At 32.7% G+C, this 21184-nt stretch overlaps 1 protein-coding gene across 6 annotated transcripts in view; it reads right to left on the bottom strand.

Moving 5' to 3' along the window:
* Positions 1-2929: 2929 nt before the first annotated feature.
* LOC126745976 (long-chain-fatty-acid--CoA ligase 4) overlaps positions 2930-21184 on the bottom strand; it is a 58867-nt gene continuing 40612 nt past the window's right edge. For 4 of the 6 annotated variants that reach the window (XM_050454034.1, XM_050454033.1, XM_050454032.1 and 1 more), the window contains 10 exons: positions 20547-20774; positions 20378-20434; positions 20126-20299; positions 15617-15777; positions 15414-15553; positions 14668-14840; positions 14467-14614; positions 11948-12063; positions 11595-11870; positions 2930-3933 (listed from right to left, as the gene is read on the bottom strand). In XM_050454034.1, the coding sequence (XP_050309991.1) occupies positions 3779-3933; positions 11595-11870; positions 11948-12063; positions 14467-14614; positions 14668-14840; positions 15414-15553; positions 15617-15777; positions 20126-20299; positions 20378-20434; positions 20547-20774 (1628 nt within the window). In that variant the 3' untranslated portion in view covers positions 2930-3778. The remainder of the gene's footprint in view (positions 3934-11594; positions 11871-11947; positions 12064-14466; positions 14615-14667; positions 14841-15413; positions 15554-15616; positions 15778-20125; positions 20300-20377; positions 20435-20546; positions 20775-21184) is intronic. The other 2 variants (XM_050454035.1, XM_050454037.1) reach the window with 1 other exon arrangement.

The raw sequence follows: 21184 nt of genomic DNA on the forward strand, positions 1-21184 counted from the left end.
CAACAAAATATTTTATATTACTTTGCAAATGGCTTGTGACCTTTGTGTCCAGTTAAATGATAAAGAAATCTCGATTTTCAGTAAAATGTGTCTTAAAAGAACCCTGTTGCCTTAAGCCCTTCAATTGTCGAACGACGATGGCAAAGTGAGAAGGTGCTCCTTTAATTGAACCCTATGCTGGAACGACGTTGTAACCGCCAATATGTGTAAATACGGTATTTCCGTGGAACAACGTTGTATGCGACCTAAATAATCCGTCGACAAAGTAGTGGGGACATAGGACAATTTTTTGGTGGTTTTTAGGTGCAATTTTAATTAGTCTAATTCATTCGTCAAAGTAAAATCCGTCACATGCGAGCAGAACCAGGCTACCAGGCATTAAGACAAGATACCGAAATGGCTAAGATAAATCCTAATTATGTGGTTTTATGCACAGATTTGCAGCAAGTACTTTTTTGCCCAAACCTAATTCATTCGTCCATTTTCTATCAGGGGAAATTTGCTACCTAAAACTATTGTGTTCATAACATGGAAAATAGTATAGCTACAATGATGTTATGGCCTGAAGTAATGGCACATCGAGGTTCTACTGAGATTGCATCGGCATTACTGTTTTATGTCACCCAAAATTTCAATCGTCTTGGTCGAGGGCAGGAAAGAAAACTTGTGGTTTGGTCGGACCGATGCGTAGGACAAAATAACAATTGGAAGATGATAACATTGCTTCGACTATTACTGAAAGAAACATATTTTAGCCAGGTGGAGCAAAAGTTTTTGATTAGTGGACATTTTTTTACCCTGTGATAGAGAATTTGCTCAGATTGAAAGGGTCAAAAAACTTTCCTCGGGGGCATTTCCAGTGGGCAGATGTGATCGCCAAATCAAAAATAAATAATCCCTTCACAGTTATTTACATGCATCAGACATTTTTTAAAGATTTAACTGATGCAGAAAATTCAATTTGGAAGGGTCCTAAATGCAAAATAACACAAAGAGTGTGGATTCAAATAACATCGGATGACCCGAACAGTATCCAGATAAGAAAATCCCATAACACAATGAATTGTGTTATGTTGTGTTATACCATGGATGTCGTATTCGCTAAAATCACCCAAGAAAACGATGGTTGAAGTATCTCTGAATGACCTACGGGAGGCCTATAATGAACCTCTTCCAATCAAAAAAGAGAAACTTGCCAACCATTAAAATATATCAATTTCTATCATAATATTAAAAGCGGTGCCTAAAAATATGTAGTTTCGTTTTATTTTCGATTGACATGCAAAATAAAAATTATTTTTTCACTTTAACTTTATTTTTATTCTACAACAAAGTTGTAACAGCCTTATTTTCCTAAAACAATGTTGTAACCGACGTGGATATACAACGTTGTTTTATTGAAATAAGGAAAATATTCTCGTAAATCCGAATTCTGTATGTGGTCAAGTCTGCAATGCCTCTCTATGGTTAAGTTCTTTAGTGTTATTGATATTAGCCATATATTAAATTCATTTGATTAAGCAATCGCTTCTTTTTCGTTTTTTTCGATTTCCCATCAAAACAATATTTGAAGGTTACAACGTTGTTCCAGCATAGGGTTGAATTGTTACTTGAGATCCCCTTAAATCCCACAAAAGTAGGAAACACAAAATTACTTCAAGTACCTTAAAAGAATAATGGAATAACTTCAAATTCCTACAAGATAAAAATTAATTTTCCACTTTTTCTGGTTTGCAACTAAATACAAAGAAATTAACACAAGCTGAAAAACCAAAAAAACTTTGTTTCCAGTTGTTATTTCTTTCCAAAAAAATTGTGTATCCCAGAAAATCGAAATAATTTTTTTTCTTTAAGGCACTGTAATTTAATAGCCAACTAAAATAAATAAAATAAATCCATAAGTTCAAGAAAGGTAAAAAAAAATTTCCAGGCAATTGTCGTAATTTTATTTTATAACTTCAAGGTAATTTTTAGATATTTTTTATCATTTGACGTTTTTTTGTTACAGTTCCCAAGAATTTAAACTTATTTTTCATCAACCCAGACAGCACCAACCCATTGCATGAATATCTCTAAGATATCCAATTAATATATTTATATCAGCCAGAATTATTTATTACAGGGTGTCAATTTAAAAAGGTTCAATGTGAACGAGATTGGAAAAACTAGAATGACCCTATTTTTGTCAAGGAGTGTGTCATTCTCAAACATCCGCATACAAACATTTTTAAAAAAGGAGTATGAGACATATTATATATACTCATATATATATCATATATATATCATATACTCATATATATATATCATATATACTCTACATATTTGTGGAATATTCCAGGCATATTGCAATATATTTTGTCAAATGAAATATAGATGGTGTAGTCCACGGATATTGGATGTTGATTGGGTACATTAATCAAAACTGGAAACTTTAGAAAATGTATTAAAGAACGTAGTTGCGAAAAGCTACTATGAAATAACTGATTTTTTGTCTTTTTACTATCGCATCATGTCATTCTATCCAATTTGTTTGTGTCAGTTTTACATTAAATAGGATTCTGCAAATGTGCTTTTGTATATGTATTTTCTCGTTTAACAACTTTGTGAACAAATTTACATCTATGACAAGAAAGCATATATTAATGATTCCTCCGGATATGTATTACGGAGACTTTGCACGAAATAATTCGATTGCATGCAACAAATATCGATAAAGAAGCATGCTGCATATACACAACTTTTTTTAGGCCAAACACTTGCTGAAATCATCAAGTTTTCAAAATTTGCAACTGGAGTTCGCCACCGTATTATCAGGAGAGATGTTCGACTTTTTCCAAACAATCAAAAACTGATTTGCCCCATATCTTACCTGCTTACTAATTCTCGGTTTAATTAACTCTAAGACCTATGATAGTAAAATTACAGAAAATTCTTTAAACAATATTTATTTCAAATAAATACATACAATATCTCTGCTAAACGGCCAAAAAATATTGAATAGAGCAAATATCATCATTATATACAATTTAAAAAATAATTAATACATCTTGTTACCTAACTAAACTTAACATTTAAGTACTTGTCTATAAACGATCGCACAAAAATGGACATTATGTATTAGGTATGTATTCGACAAGTAAGATGCCATAGTGTTTTAATTATGCTAGTTATTCAATACAAATACACCATAATTTGCAATTGGTAAGGTATTTAGTGCACGATCTATACCAGAGATTATTCTACAATTTTTTTATTATATTGTAAACGAGTGTGACATACTGACGTCCCTAAATATTGACATACTTTAAAGATAATAATTAAATCTTCCACAGTCTTAAAAAACGTGTTAAAATATTAGAAAAAAGAAAACAAAACAAAGCACTGTAATAAAAAAAAATTCGTTTAAAGCACCCGAATTTTATGCTATCAGAAAAACTTTGAGCCAGGATTCACTAAAAAACGATCAACAAAAAAAGAAAACTAAAGCTAAAGTGATGCATCTAATGACACTTAAAATTAATATAATATAACAATTCTATTGCGTTAGGTAGTATTATTTTTTGATAGATTTTTGGCAAGTTTAAAAATAATTGCTATTTCTGTTTTGGGACATCCAAAGTGCTTAAAAATACTCAGATCTTCCCCACGGGTGACTTTTTTTTTTAAAGTTTTTGACTCCTTTTGCCAAAAATCCCTACGCATATTTAACTGAAAACAAAATCTCTACTACAGGAACAGAACCAAAAATATGATTTCAACAAGACCAAACGCGGCGTTCTCAAGACGCGTACATCCTCCTAAGGTCACACTGATAACGGTCCTGGATGTCTTTTCGTTTTAATTTGAAGGCTGCGGTGACCAGACCCATATCCGGGGACCACACTTCCGCCACCAGTTTTACCGCGTGTGGGATTTCGAATTTTTGAAGTTTGCCTGAAAACAATGACGTAATTGTTACTTACAGCGGTTTGTAATATTAAATGTATTTATTTATATACAATTTAATTAATAAAGAGTTAATTTTACTTTTTGTTTTATTTATTTTTTTATACCCTTTCAAACACATTGGAAATGTAATTGCGTGAAGAGTGAGCAGTGGTCTAAAACAGAAAAAGAAAAGAAGAAAAAACGAAATACCTACATAACTATAAGACAAAAAATTATTTATAAAAAGTCCTGCATGGTCCAAAACCTAAAATATAACTTAAATTATTACACTTACATTTGCATTATTGTAAATAGGAAAAAAATGTAAGTAGCAGGATAGAATTGCATATTTCAGTATAGCTTTTAGTTCTAAACAACCTCTTTTTATAACAATTTTCCTTAATGGCTTATTTTTAACTTTAATGATAATTTGTACTGGTACATACTTTACTCTTAAGCAAAATTCACATTTTGACAAATTTTCCCAACTAGCAATTTTAGTTACGGCTACATTGTTTGACTATATTACTTTATTCAAGTAATAAATCGGTAACTGGTACCAAAAAAATATCTTATAAGTTTAAATAACTGCCAAGTAAAAAATAGTAGTAAGAAATACGTAATATTAACTTAATACTCGACTATATAGTAATTATTACTTTGCGGTAACTCTGATGGTAGCTGATACCGCTTAGCGACCTGACCTACTTACCTTTACAACGTCGTTACTATAAAGTAGAAAATATCGGTCGGTGGGACGATTAGATGGGAACTTTTAAGTAAGCGCGATTACAAAGTTAAATTTCAAGTTCTTGCGACTACATAGGAACATCAAAATATTACCACGCAGTAATACACTTTGAAGTAATATTATCAGTAACAAGACCGAAATAGTTACCCTTATTTCTTCTTTAAAGTAATATTTACCACCTTGGCTATTAAAGCAAATTACCTTTAAGTAATTATTTCTATTATGCTTTTATTAAATTATAGACTTCTTATATTCATAGGAGTAAAGAGGAGTGAAAAAAATTATCTACCTTCTTTAAAAAATTAAATTTAAATATTTAGACTTGGTATATTTTTTTGTTAAAAGTCATTATTTTAATGAGGCGTTCTTTATTTTCGTCCTATATTGCCTATGTTTAACAGTAAAATTTGCTTCGTTTACATATTTCCACTCCGGTAAGCGATAATATCAGCTATATTAAATACAATATGAAGTAGATTGACCCCGAAACAACGCCATCACTTAGAATAAAGACGTGCATATAAAATTATTTGTGTTGACAAAGAAAGAGAATCAAAATGTTTGCATAGTATTGTCTCAGTAACTTTTTAGTAACTAGCACTGCACAATTACTACTTTATGACATTCCGAAAACCACTATGGGACTTTAAAAAAGAAGTTCCCGGGACGATAGAATTACGTATTTGCTACAGCAAAATCATTCCCAATTTTGGTAAAAAAGTTGTAACAGAACGGTGCCTAAACGGTTCCCGCGACTAGTAACCACAACTTTAAAGTATTCTTTATAGTCGCGATTACGTAGCTGTTGCCAAAAATGCTAGTCGGGTGTACGACTAACAAAATTTTATTGCGTTTTAGGTTTTAGACCATGCAGAACTTTTATTTTGTAAAACTAATAACAAAAAAGTTTCCAATATGATGGCAACATAAATAGACACGCTGTATATATAAAAATCATTTATATTATTGCCTAAAATCACAGATCGAATTTGTCTTACAGAGCTACTAAAAAAATCTATTTATAGAAGAACTACTTGAAATTAAACAATGGAAGAGCTTAAGTTTATTTTAGAAAGTACAAGAGATATGTTGTTAATTATGCCAGATGTTTTGTACATTAAATTACTAGCAATAATAAAAATAAATGGTATGACATATAAAGTGCGTCTATAATATTATAATACTTAGTAACATGTAAGGATAGGTATTGTGACCTTTTAAGTGTAGATATCTTAAAAATCCCTTTTGTAGTTTTTTCAAACATATAGATAGGTACCATTGTCTGTGGTAATGAAATAACTGAAGCATATTCTAAACGGAGTCGAACCAATGTATCACAGGGTGTCCGCTAATTAATGGTACATGGAAAAACCACAGACTCCTGATGTAAAAATATTACAATTTAACTATATTTACCTATATCCAAAAGTTAACTTTTTTTCACAAAAATTTGTAGTTTTTTAGGTCGAGAAATTCATTTTTTTAACAAATAGAGTGTACAATGTAGGGGGCGCTGTGTGCGACATCTTTCTCTCTTTCATAAGGTCATAACTTTTTTGTGCTTAACTGTATTTAAGTTATTATTGAAAATAATACTTTTTTCATATTTTTTACGTAAAAAAGGTATACTACTTTCGGGTCGCTCAGAGTCGCCGTTTTCGAGATATCTGCCTTCAAATTATTTAGTACAGCAGCTCAAGCAAGCAATAATGTCTTGTTACTCTTTACCAATCATTTTTTACATCATAAATAATGTTTTAGTATAAGTCATTGAGAATAATGCAGACAAAAATTGGATTATCATTTAATTAACTTTATTTAAAATAACTATGACACTAGGAAATCTATTGAAAGAAAATAACATTAACGAAAACAAACTTAACTATGCGACTGATAACTTTTCCATTTTGAAACTGTGACGAGATTTAGTAAAAAAATAGATCTGCTTTTGACAAAAACTGGTCAAAATGTCTACCATTCACTTCAATACATTTAACAGTTCTTTTGCTGAAAGATCTCCTAATTTTAAGAAATAATTGTTCGTTTCGTAGCTTTTGTGCAGCATATACAATTCTCTGCCATAGTTCTTCTCTGGAATTCACTAGTTCTTTGTAAACGAGCGACTTCATATAGCCCCATACACAAAAATCCAGCGTTTTCCAGGTTAAAATCGGGACTTCGCGCCGGCCATGGCCTCTGGCTCCCACGACCTATCCAGCGATTAGGAAAACGGTTGTTCAGGTACTCTCTGACAGCTCTAGAGAAGTGTGCTGGCGCTCCGTCTTGCATGAAATACATATGTTGCCTTATGTCCAGCAGAATATCATCGAGAAAATCTGGTAAATGTGTTTCTAGGAACTCAAGGTAGAGTTCCCCGTTTAAATTGGGCGGTAGTTCGAAAGGGCCCAATAAATGATTATCGATTATACCACACCATACATTAATTTTGAATTCATGTTGGAAATGACGTTCGTGTACTAAATGTGGATTTTGTAATGCCCATGTGTGTTTATTTCTAAAATTGAAAATGCCTCTACGTGTAAACGTTGCTTCATCAGTAAATTTTATTTTATTCAGAAACACGGGGTCGGCATTTATTTGGGCACAGCAAAAACGGGCAAATTCTATCCTGGGCGCAAAATCATTTTCTAGTAAATTTTGCACAGGAGTGAAATGATACGGATAAAGACCCTCTTCGTGAAATATTTTACAAATGGATGACTTGCCTACTCCAGTTGCCGCAGCAGCATGTCTTGCACTTATTTCCGGATTTTCAGCCACGCGGACCAGAATTTCTTCTTCTTGTTCTGGAGTATAACCTTCGGGCGCCCTGCGGAATTCCGTTTAGGACGAACTGTACCTGTTTCTCCTAATCGATCGTAAAGATTTTTGAAGATCTTGAAATCAGGTTGTCTTCGATTTAGATAGAGTTCTGAATATCGACTATAGGCTTCGCGTCCATTAAAATTTGCCTGCGCATATACACACAACATATCCCTCATTTCGGCATTTGAAAAAAGATTGTGCCTCAAATGATGATGCATTGTTTCTCAACTTACGAAAAATTTAAAAATTCAACAAAACAGTAAACTGGATGCAAAATCACAGAAAACACTAATTAAATATTTTCTGACAACTTTAAACTAATCAACAAACAACAACAACATGGCGGTTTCCTAACAACTGCGTCTCTAAAGTTCATTTGCTTTCTCATAGCTGACCGAGTGCATGGTGCACTAAATAATTTAAATACAAATATCTCCAAAACGGTAACTCTGAGCGACTTCAACTTAGTATACCTTTTTTACGTAAAAAATATGAAAAAAGTATTATTTTCAATTAAAACTTAAATACAGTTAAGCACAAAAAAGTTATGACCTTATGAAAGAGAAAAAGATGTCGCAGACAGCGCCCCCTACATTGTACACTCAATTTGTTAAAAAAATTAATTTCTCGACCTAAAAAACCCCTAACTACAAATTTTTGTGAAAAACAGTTAACTTTTGTTATTGGGGAAAAACAAAATAAAGCTTAAGTTATTGGGGAAAAACAAAAATAAAGTTTTCAGTTTAACACCCTGTATCTCAGTTAATATCAACTTTTGGATATAGGTAAATATAGTTAAATTGTAATATTTTTACATCAGGAGTCTGTGGTTTTTCCATGTACCATTAATTAGCGGACACCCTGTATAACATTATAATTAATTTTATTTGTTCGAAGTTTTTAATGTTCCGAATTACAAAGCCACATGAGTTTATATATTTTATTAACAATGGTTTTCTACTGCTGATTAAATTTAAAGTTTGACTGCATGTACACACCGAAGTCCCTTCATTTATTCCTTGTGCCCAATGACAAATTCTCAATCTTGTAATTAAACTTAGTATATTCTACTTTTTGTGGAGTTTAAATATGTCATTTATTAACATTCTATTGATCTTAAACCATTCAGATATGGACTTGCTTTGAAACCTAAAAGTGAGATTATTTCGAAAATGGTTGCTCCTAGCGACTTTAATGAGGTATAAATTTTTTTATGTAAAATTAACAAAGGAATTTATTTTGATACTTTTTAAACCGATATACGGGGCTGAAAAAAGTTAGGGCTTCTAAAAAAGTAAAAACTAACGCAACGAGCGCCCTCTACCGAAAACACGAAACTGTACACAACATTTTCTTTTTAAAAGACTTGTATGTTTTAAATTTCATGTGAATTTTCCATTGTTTTTAATAATTCACATGATCTCTACATTGTTTGTCTATATAGAACACCCGACTCTGATATACAAAGTTTTAGCCAGAAACTACTAAGCTTGCTAGAATCCATGACCTTAAAAAGCAAACTAATTTTATGTGGCGACCTTAATATTGACTATTCCAGTGTATGTGCTGCCCAAGAATCACTCCAGTCTATATTCGAGTCAATGGGCTTGATAATGCACATAGATTCACCCACCAGAATAACTAAAAATAGCTCCACCACCATCGATTACGTAGTATCATCCCTTGCTCCAGAACTCTTAAATTGTACTGTTTTCAGTTCGGGATTTTCAGATCATGAAGCTATATTAATCAGCTTCTCCTTGGATTCAATTAACAATAGCACTTTGCGTAAATTAGGCCGTGTTTATAACAAAAATAATTTTCTAAATTTTAAGAATCATCGTCTAACGGAAAACTGTAACTTTCTTTCAAATGATGTCGATAATGAGTTCTCCAGATTCTTAAATTCGCTATCAGATATTGCAAATATTTCTTTTCCTCTAAGGCCAATTAAAACTAAGACACAAAAGCCCTGGTCCTCCAAAGGTCTTCGTGTATCGGCAAAAAACATGCGCTCACTTTCCTTCCTAATAAAGTTCTCAGAATCTATTGCTTTTCATAATTACGTCAAGCAGTATAGAAAAACTTATTTTAAAACAATTAAGGCTGTAAAAGAAGTCTATTACAGTGGGAGGCTGGCAAAATCTGCCAATCTAGCTAGAGAAACATGGTCTATTGTTAACGAACTAAGAAATAAGTCTACCTCAACTAGCACTATCTCTACATCACCCGAGGACCTAAACAATTGCTTTGTAAACGTGGAAAAAATCTAATGGCCACTATAACACCTTCTAATGATCCTCTGTCATATCTCACTAATGAACATTTGCACAATTTCTTTTTTACGCCAGTATCATTTACAGAACTTCAAAGTACAATTAACGAAATAAAAAACAAATCATCAGCTGGTACAGATGGGCTTACTCTTAAAATGTTTTCAAATATGCCTGATTGTACTCTAATCCATTTAGTAAACCTAATCAACATGTCATTTTAAACTGCCTTAAAACTGCAATAATCATTCCATTACATAAAGGAGGAGATAAAGATCAAGCCTCAAACTATGGTCCAATTGCACTTCTTCCAACCCTTTAAAAGATCCTAGAACGTCTGGCTAAAAAAAGGTTTTTGTCATTTTTGTTTAAATATAATATCTTAACCCCTTATCAGTTTGGATTTCCGAGCAAAAAATGCACCAACGATGCTATGTTCTCCCTATTTAACAGCGTTTTGGATCCTATGCTCTTCTGCTGTTTATAAATGACCTGGCCAGCTTGAACATAAGCGGAAAAATCTGTCTTTTTGCTGATGATACTAGCTTTACTTGGAGCAATCCGAATGCAATGGCACTACACAACAAACTTTCCAACGACTTGGTCTTCATTAAATCGTGGTGCGATTCCAATCTTTTATGTCTAAATCTCTCAAAAACTAAAGTCTTATCATATAAAACGACCATTCCTCCATTTATTCTAAACAATACCAGTTTGGAAGTTGTTGAGTCTGTCAAGTTCTTGGGTCTTGTTGTGGACGGCTCTTTGAAATGGGATTTGCACATAGATACGTTATCTAAAAAACTAAGCTCAGCATGCTTTGCCATAAGATCAATCTCAAAAGAATTAGGCTTTTTCACGGCCAAAACAGTTTATTATGCTCTTTTTGAGTCACATCTTCGTTACGCTCTTCCATTCTGGGGTACATGCTGCAAGACCCAATTTGAGCGTATATTTAAACTTCAAAAGAGAACGCTTCGCGACTTATTAGGACTTGATAGTAGAGCTCACTGCCAAGTAAATTTTATAAAATATAAGATCCTTACTTATATTTTAATCTATCTGCCTTATCCGCAAACATGTGTCGCAGATTCCAGAAAGACCATCCCACGGCTATTCACTAAGGAACGTTGATCATAATCTTCATCTGCCAATTCCACGGTCGGAATTAGTAAAGAACTCGATGACAACTTTTAGTTGTTTTCGCAATGCCCTAAAATCTTTACTACTGCAAAAAGCCCTATATACAGTAGAAGACTTTTTTAATATTTCCTTTTAAAGCACACACACTGGCGTTATTAGCTACCTATTTATTTGCAAAATGTTTGCCTGCTTTTTATTGTATGTTCTATTTTATTGTATTTTTTTTTTTTGACAATTTTATACATTTAATTGTGTGTATATTTGTATATAAAAATTATTTTATTTATGTATTTCGACCAAATTTTACAATTTGATAATTTGAACAGTATTTTTGTTTTGTTATGTACCTATTTACTTTGTGTGTATTTTGTATGACTATTTTTTTTATGTTTATTTGTTTATATTTGTTTTTTTCCTTTAGCTTTGTCGATAAAGTGTAAATTTTCTGACAATAAAGCATTTGATTGATTGATTGATTGATTGTTTCAGGACCTATGAGAAAAAAACCATAAATCTAATAATAATTTGAAACCCTGTATTTCAGTTACTATTATTAAAGTTAGGATAAGGCAAGTTGACCTCAATCACATTATTTTGACGTAAGGAATCTACTGTTGTTCTATGTCCCATTACTTTCGGGACACACTGTATACCTATAACACTAAATGTCTCACCTCTTTTGCCGTGTTCGGCCAATTCATTAGCGACAGCCTTTTCTACTTCGGGATCCTCGCACAATTCCTCAAAGTTCTTATCGCCCAAACCGATTTTGGTCGCCAGTTCCATCAGGTTCGGCTGGTTGGGTACCACCAGTGCGACACAGTATTGTTTCGTCGGTTCACCGTAAACGCAAATATTATCCACCAGGGGGCAGGTTTTCAGTTGGGACTCTACTTTACCCAGAGACACGTATTCGCCCGCTTGCAGTTTTACTAAATCCTTTTTGCGGTCTGTAAGTGAAAAAATGGTTATCATTATCAATGTTTGGTGACAAAAATTGTAATAAAAATGTTTTATCAGTACTTACCAATTATAGTAACAACTCCATCATCATGCACCTCTCCAATATCGCCAGTTTTAAACCACCGTTTCCCATCTTCCTCTAGGAACTCTTCGTTGGTCTTGTCTGGTAGTTTGTAGTATCTATAAATTAATGATTTTTTATTACTTTACAGAAAAATCCATGAACGGGATAAAAAACACACAGTATGTACAGCCATCCTGCAAGAAAGGGCATAAACTATAACGAAAAATCGCCTGTAAACTGAGTTAGTAACTCTAGGTTGGTTTTATGGAATTAAAATTGGTAAATATAGAATATCAAACACATTACAAATAAGAGAGAGAAATAAACAATTAGTTAACAACGATAGACTGTATATCATTGATAAATGTCACTGAATGTCTGTTAACAGGGCTACCAAATTTTCAGAAAAATGCTTCGTTCTGTTTTCCATATACGGCTAACGTACCATCGGTCGTCAATCACCCTGTATATTAGTGTATATATGATTATCTAGTGAAATAAACGGTTGAGAGCAAGATATATTAAGTAAACGATATTTGAATTTAGGTTAGGACTTAAACAGTATTCTTGTATGAAAGTAACTGAATTGCTGCTACTCTATAGGACCTATTGTACAACCAAGAAAATATTATGCTAAATTATGTAAATACAAGGTGTCTCAGAGAGTTTTGCACTTTTATTTATAACTTCTAAGCCTGTTAATATCAAATTGCTTACTTTTTCGCAATGGGTAAAACAATCCTTGGAAACTTATTGTCAGAATTGACAGATGCACAGATCAGTGCGAAACCATGATGCGGTTCTACAGTTACATAAGTATAGTGATTTTTGCATCTTGAAGAAAGACTTGAATCTACATTTTTTTTTTTAAATTCAGATCATGCAAGAGTTAAAGGAAACATCAGATTAACCTATACGTACTATTGATGTTTGCCAACCAATTGACAGAATTTTCTTCACGAATAAGGCACATTTTCATTAATACGTCAATAAGCAAAATAGTCATTATTGGTCGGGAGAAAATCCCTGAGAAAAACATCAATCTCTGTTACATAGCCCTAAAGTTACTGTTTGGGCAGTAATTTCTGCCAGAGACATAATAGGCCCATACTTTTTTTTTTGAACCTATCCTCCAAACTTTTGATGCCTTTAATGAGTAGTGATGGTTTCAGCAAGATGGGGTTACCTAACATACATCAAATACCGCAATTGAATCTGTAATAGCACTGCAGCCGTACTCTCTAACTCGATAAACATAGAAATAGACAAGAAAAAATATAGAAAGAAAATATCTTTCTATGCGCGATTAGCACTCGCTAACCTTTTCTCTATGTCACTCGGCATCGTTCGGCTTTAGACATTCTTATACTACCCAATCTACAAACATAAGCCTATTTTTATAGCTAATGGGATTTTTCACAGCCCACAATGTCAATTACTGAAATGTCATTCAAAATTATCGATCTTTTATGTTATAATTATGCCTTGTTATTGTTTCTGTTTCTGTATAAAAACCCATTTTATTCCCTTTTGTGGAATCACTAGGAATTTCCCAATTTCGGGGCGTAAATAAGCGTGGATAAACTATATGACCTTATAAACTCAATGATCGTTTTAAACCTGAAAAAAGTAGTTAACAAATTATAGTTCACTCAAAGATATACCGTTCATCTTTTGACCGCAATAAAACCCTAATTATCTGTTGGAACCAAGTGATTTAAGTAAGTTATTTTTTGGTGGACTTTTATGGTTTAATATTTTCTAATAAAATACTATTGTTTATTTAATTAGTAAGTTTCATTTACGAGTCACTTTCAAGCCGACTCTATTCCCTTTATCACCCTTAAAAATGTTGGTCCTTGCACAATTGGGCTTAATGGTCTAATATAAGAATATGAGAATTCGTCGATTTTCAAATCTGCTACAAAAACATCCCCACAACAAAGATAAATACATCTTTTTTTCAATGTATTAAAAAGAGATGAAAGTAATAGCAAGACCATACCCCTCTTTCTGTATTTCTATTCCGAAGGGTGCTGACGGCAACCCGAACTCTACCCGACCAAAGCCAGTTGAGATTGAGAGTAGGGTTTAGACTTTTTTTCTATAATAGAAAGAAATTTTCTTTCTATCGAGTTAGAGAGTTCGCTCGCTGTTCCCAAATAAACTGGTAGCAAAAAAAAGAGGCGACATTAACTGGCCCCCAAGAAGTCCTGACTTTGCTCCAAATGATTTTTTTTGTGAAGCTCTCTATAGAATCGAGTTTATAACAACGCCCCAACAAATTTAATTCACCTTAAAAATCCTGATTTATGCGCAAGTGTAATGGAAAATCTAAGGCATCGTTTGGAAGAGTGCCACAGGCTAAATGGGCGAATCTCGATGACGAATTTCCACTAAATCTACTTCATATGTTTTAAATAAAGTTTGTTTATAAATTTAATGATTGCTTAAAAGTGCAAAACTCTTGAATTATAACTAATTTGGTGAAACAATAAATAAATAAAATGAGAACTTACCCAGCACTAACATTATCGCCACCAACCAAAATCTCACCCCTCGGATGCGGTTTGTCCGTCACCCTGTAACCGCCCTCTTCCCAATTGATTATTTTAATTTCGCACACCGTACATGGGGCGCCGACCCTTCCATAAGATGTATCGTAAACTAAAGAGGCAAATTTCAGAAATCATTGTAAATAAATATTTAATTCTACTTACAGTCTTGTACGCAGGCGCAAGAAGTGGTCTCCGTCAAACCGTATCCTTGTAAAATGGTCGCGCAAAGGCAGTTGTTGATTTGTTCGTGGGTTTCGGGCGAGAGCGGTGCACCGCCGGATATTATAAGGCGCACGTGGCCTCCCATCAGTTGACGGATCGGGTTGAAAATCAGCCTAAAATTGTCATCAACTGTAGGTTTTAATTTAAAAAAAACCACATCTTCACCCTAATTCCAAAAGAATAATGGAAGGAAATACGGACGATCAACGAATTATTATTATTAAAATAGACTATAAACATGGAGAATACTTTTTGCGAAAACAGGTCGTAAATTGCGTAACATTTTTGGTCGATAATCATTTTGCAATTACGCTTTGTCACAAACACGAAGCAAATGATATCCAGAAATATGAAATATTCGAAGAGAAATATAAAGGAATAAGTAGAAGTCCTCTCCTGAAAAAATTAATTATCTCTTTGCAGCTTTTGCTGATCACTTTGAGTTCTATTAGACCGATTTCTCCAATAATGATATCGCATATGTTCCAGAGAATCTCCCAAGAATTCCCAAGAAATAGTGGATCAGTCGAACTCATTAGATGCTGATAAAGGTTAATTCTATTTTATTGTCTGTAATGAATAAGTGCTCATAATATTGTAAAATGCAAGTAAAATTCCAAAAAAACTTAATCCTTGTTCTAACAAATTATTTGAATAAGTAAATAAAATGATTTGTCTTGGCTCACCTGTTTACCAAAGGCGTCTCATAACCCCTCTTGCTCCATTTCACTTTATAATCGTACGAAAACCTAAACATCAGTTTCTTAAAGTCGCTGCTTTTGCTGACCTTGTCCTGAATAGTTTTCGAAATTCGATCCAAAATTAGCTGAAATAAATCCATGATTATATAGAGAGAATTGTATTAAGAGAGCAACAAATTTAGACTTACAGGCACGCTGGTCATACAAGAAGGTTTAAGAACCGAAGCGTCTCCCTTAGTTCCCCTTTTGATTTTACTTGAAGAATCGATCATGGTGAGGGCGCTACTGTATCCGATCGGGACACCGGCACACAGACACACCGTTTCTACTAGCAGTTCAAATACGTGGGCTAAAAAATAAATAGTGGGGTATTATTGTTTGTAAAATATCACTTTGAAATATGTAAAAACACATTTCCATAATCTCATTTATTTTACTTTAAAGGGAAAGAAGATATATCCTGGGCCATCCAGTACAAAGATTTTTATTTTACATTATCTCAGTTAAAATTATAACTGAATCGGTCGGTTATTTCAAGCAATATTCAAAAATTCGACTTGCTGTAGTAAACTGCAACTTATACAAATATCTGTTACATTTTAAAACCACATGAGTGGTCCTGACAATGTTGAAGATGGCTGTAATGAATTCCACGAATAGGGATCTTAATTCGATAAAAAGAAATGGTAGAAAGAGCATTTTAGGTCAGAAATTATTACGAAAGACAGTGCAGGGAAAATTATAAAAGTAATGTTAACACTTGCAAAATAACCAGGAGGAGACGTTTTATCGATAAAGTTTTAATTTGAATGTAGTTGTCGCTTAAAGTGCTTTCAAAAAGTTAATGCGGATTTAAGGGCTGAAATACTTGCCAAATTCAGAAACATGCTTATCAAAGATGTACAAGATTCACATTTACAAAGGCTTCTGGGAAACGGTGAAGTAAAAGTGAGGTTAGAGAGCTAGTATGTGCTATTTATTATGTTATGCCTATACTCTTGGTTACTAATATCTCGAAAATTATAATTTTTTTTTGGTACTTACAAAATTTTGACATTAATACTATCTAGTTGGCATCCTATATTAAACCTGCCGAACAAGTAATTTATTTATGGTTTTAATTTTTCAATTATGTATTCGTCTATTTTTTAAGATCAAAATCTAGAAAAGAAGTATATAAAATATGTCGCATTAAAAACGAAAGTATACGACTCCGATGATTTCTTTAAATATTCGTATTGAAAGTCGTAAACGTGCGTCCACGGATTGACTCCAAAAAAGGGAAATCATTTTCATTTATAGGTTTACAAAATGTGGTAAGGTATTCCAGAAGTAAAAGTCCATGATTGTGAGATCGGGACTCCTTGGTGGCTAAGGAATTGGTCTATCGAAATTATGTATGACCTATTTTGTGCCAAATTTCCCGATAATAATTCATTGAAGAATACATTTTATTTAATGATTTTTCAGGAACAATTTTGTCTATCTTTTGGACGTCCACCAAGGAGACACCTGCTGTGAATGCGAACAATTATAATAATATTTGTTTTGTAATTATAATGCGAACAATAACAATAATAATAAATAAAGAGTCCGTCTTTAAATGAGATTTTAAATTCTACAATAAAATGCAGCAGAAAATTGCAGATATGCAAAACAGATGGAAAACAGAAAAAAGTCAAGAAATTTCAGGCAATTTCCACCAATTGCCTGAACAAAACGTGAAGGTTTACCAGTGATCCTTGAAAACCGGAAATTTTTCATTGTTTCTCCTGACTTTTCCAGGTTTTCCAAGTTCTTCAACTGCCTGGAAGAAACAGCCAATTTTTTTAGAAAATTCATCAAATTTTCAGGGCAATTAAATTTCAACTGCCTGGAAGAAAATATTACTTTTCCTATTCCAGGCAGTTGAGGATCAAACCAGGTCAACTATCTGAAAGAAAAAACTTTTTTTGCATTTTTCTATAGCTTGAAAGAAAAAATTGATTGATCTATTACGAGCACTTGCTGAGAGAGAGAGAATATAATTTCTTTGGATAAGTTCTCAACTGCCTGGTAAAAAACATTATTTTATCTATTATTTCATTAGGTACAATTTACAATTGACTTTCTAATAATAATTGGTAAAATTTTCAGTTTTTTCCTCACTTCTATAGTCAGGAGAACGATTTAAATCGCGCTGCCTAAAAGGAGGTTAGAGTTGCTCAACAAATGTTGATATATCTTTGTTATTATTATAGATATAAAGATGATTTAATTGATGAGGTGTAGAAGGAACTTGTAGGTACAAAATATCCTTTTACAATTTTCTTCATCTTATTTTATTAGATTTATATACCGGTCGTTTCGATTCTTTTTTTAGTAAAATATATTGACTATTTTTTTTAATTATTTACTTTAATTTGAGTGGTGGTTAAGGAATTGGTCTATCGAAATTATGTATGACCTATTTTGTGCTAAATTTCCCGATAACAATTCATGGAAGAATACATTTTATTTAATGATTTTTTAGGAACAATTTTGTCAATCTTTTGGACGTCCACCAAGGAGACACCAGCTGTGAATGCGAACAATTATAATAATATTTGTTTTGTAATTATAATGCGAACAATAACAATAATAATAAACAAAGAGTCCGTCTTTAAAGGAGATTTTAAATTCTACAATAAAATGCAGCACAAAATTGCAGATATGCAAAACGGATGGAAAACAGAAAAAAGAAATTTCAGGCAATTTCCACCAATTGCCTGAACAAAACGTGAAGGTTTACCAGTGATCCTTGAAAACTGGAATTTTTTCATTGTTTCTCCTGACTTTTCCAGGTTTTCCAAGTTCTTGAACTGCCTGGAAGAAACAGCCGATTTTTTTAGAAAATTCATAAAATTTTTAAGGTAATTAAATTTCAACTGCCTGGAAGAATTTCTGAAGAAATTATCTTAGGAAATTAAGTGGATTTTAAAAATTTTTAACTGTTTTAAAGCGAGTTCTTCAACTGCCTGAAAAAAAACATTATTTTTTCTAATCCAGGCAGTTGAGGACCAAACGAGGTCAACTATCTGAGAGAAAACATTTTTTTTTGCATTTTTCGACAACTTGAAATAGAAAATTGATTGATCTATTAGGAGCACTTGCTGAGAGAGAAGTAATATAATTTCGTGTAGAAAGAACTTATAGGTACAATTTAAGCTTTTACAATTTTCTTAAGAATTAGGGCTTGACAGGCAGTCCTAGATTAAATTGGCTGTAACTTCCTCAATATTATACTAAAGGAGGTAATATGTAAATGGCGCTTTATAGAGAATGAATAGACGTAAATTTTCTGTTTTTAGGAATGTTTTGAGAAATTTCCGAAATTGGGTCTCGTCAGGATGGCAAACGCTCAACAAATATTAATTTATCTTACTTATTACTACAGATATAAGGACGATTTAATTGATAAAGTATGGAAGGAACTTGCAGCTTTAATTGACTTGGTTTTACAATGTTCTTGAGAAATTTCTAGTTTTTTGAGTCGAAGATTAATGGGGGAGATTTATCAGCAGCAGCAACAAAACACTTTTATAATAAACGGATTTATTAGAGGCTTACTCCTTCTACAATTAGCGTTTGTTTATGTCGTTTATGCATGATAGGTGATCCACCACATTTTTCATTAAATGTCAGAAATGGCCCTCAGTATTGGCCCCCACGTTCTCCAGATTTGACGCCTCTGGATTTATTTTCTGAGAACAATTTAGTCCGTGGTATACAAGACAACGGTGAATAATAAAGAGGGACTGTGGCAACGCAACATTTTGAACAATTTTTATAAAATCGGTATTGTTTAATAAGTTAATAATGTTTTTTAATTTATAATATTTTAATCACATCTGAAAACCGAATTATCGCGAACAAGGCTGATTTAAGCGGGTTTTAACAAGAGGGCCTTTTTAGTTTAAAATTAATGAGGAAATTGTTTTTTTTTAACAAACAACTAAGAAACTACACTGAGAAAAAACTTTATTGGATATTTTAAACTATTAGAAGTGCAGTGTGCAAAAAATTGGTTTTAATTTTTTAACTTTACCGTTCTATAGGTCGAAATCGGAGCAATTTCGGACTAAGGTAAGTTGCCTTAAATCGGTCTATTTTGATCTTAAGAATATGTGGTAAGATTTTGTAAAGACCGTTTGGAGATCCTTGTAATTTGCTCGATAATTAAAGGAGACAATTTGATGAATCTGTAAAAGATTTCCATCTTTACCAACAATAAAGGAGACAATTTGATGAATATGTAAAAGAATTCCATCTTTACCAACAATCCTGGCCTATCTGATTGGTAAAGTACCAATTGGTAAGAAAAACATTTGAAGATGAATGCAAACTAATGGACTACATACCGTAGGAAAAATGAAAATTTTTTCTGAAGATTATGCAGTACTACTGATGCGATTAATGTCACTATTTTGTTTGAAATTTGATAATTAATAATGTCTAATATTTCTTTCTCTATTCAGAGCTTTAAAACCCGTTTTTTTTTGTCATGAACTCAAGAATACAATTTCTCACTCACGTTATTTCTGAAAAGAACCATTCAATTATAATTGATGAGGATGACTTTATAAAAATCGAAATTTGTATTTATTTTTCTTACGCTTTTGTTCTCCAAAAAACCCACTACAACAAAAATACATAAAATAAATAATTACTAATTTTACCTAATGGTAGAAATCCAATCATGACATCGTGTTCGTAAATATCAGTGGCGTCGCAGAAAGTTTTTAAGGTGGCGATGAGATTTTTGTGTAATATGATTACACCCTTCGGTACACCGGTCGATCCGCTCGTGTACATTATAATCGCTGTATCGTTTGTGGCTGGCAAAGAGTCGGCTGCAAACATTTCTTATTATAGACAAATACTTTGAGATACTCAAAAGTGGAAAAGAGATCGAAGCATATGAGTTTTACCTTCCGCTACATTGAATTTACATTTACACGATCTTGAGGAGCACTTTGCTTCATGACCTATAAAGAAAACACTACTATTACATACATTTCATTAATATTTATGACCAGGGTTACACATGTGCCTCGCATACTCCTTTTCACTTAAAAAACAAGCTGAGCTTGCACTTACTATATTGCGAATTCTTTCCCAATTTTAATACATCAGTAAAACTGATAATTTTAATGCTCTCATCGTATTCGCTCTTATCGAGGTCTTTAAGCTGATCTTCCATATAAATCAACGTTTTTACTTTAGGGGTCATGGCGAGAACTTTCTTGAACTTGGGCATCAGTTCGTACGAGGTGATTACCGTTGTCACTTCGGTCTCGTTGATTCCGTGTGCAATCGCTTCATCTCCTACAAGTGAAATTTTAAGATAAGAATCAGTGTTGGTCCTATAAAGTATTCAGAACAAACCAAATTGACTAAATAAATGTAAATTGGTAAAAAAATAAAGTGAAACCCAAGTTAAACAAACGTTTAGTGCATAATATTAATAAAATTTTTGTACTATTTGAAACGTTGTACTAGGAGCATCTTGTGCGTTGCCAGAGGCCTCGCACCACCATTCAATTATGGCAATTTTTGTAATTTAAATTAAAAGGTTTTCCACATTTTTTAGTTATACCAAGAAAACCTCAATAAGAATTTATGGAAAAAAGCGTATGGACGTAAAAAAATAGTGTAGGAAGTTCGTAGTCTTATTAGCTTTCTCTTTCTATCTCTCTTTGCAACATTACTTAAAAAGCCCATGAATCATAGATAAT

Source organism: Anthonomus grandis, chromosome 16 (genome assembly GCF_022605725.1).
Source record: "Anthonomus grandis grandis chromosome 16, icAntGran1.3, whole genome shotgun sequence".
NCBI classification, from domain to species: domain Eukaryota; kingdom Metazoa; phylum Arthropoda; class Insecta; order Coleoptera; family Curculionidae; genus Anthonomus; species Anthonomus grandis.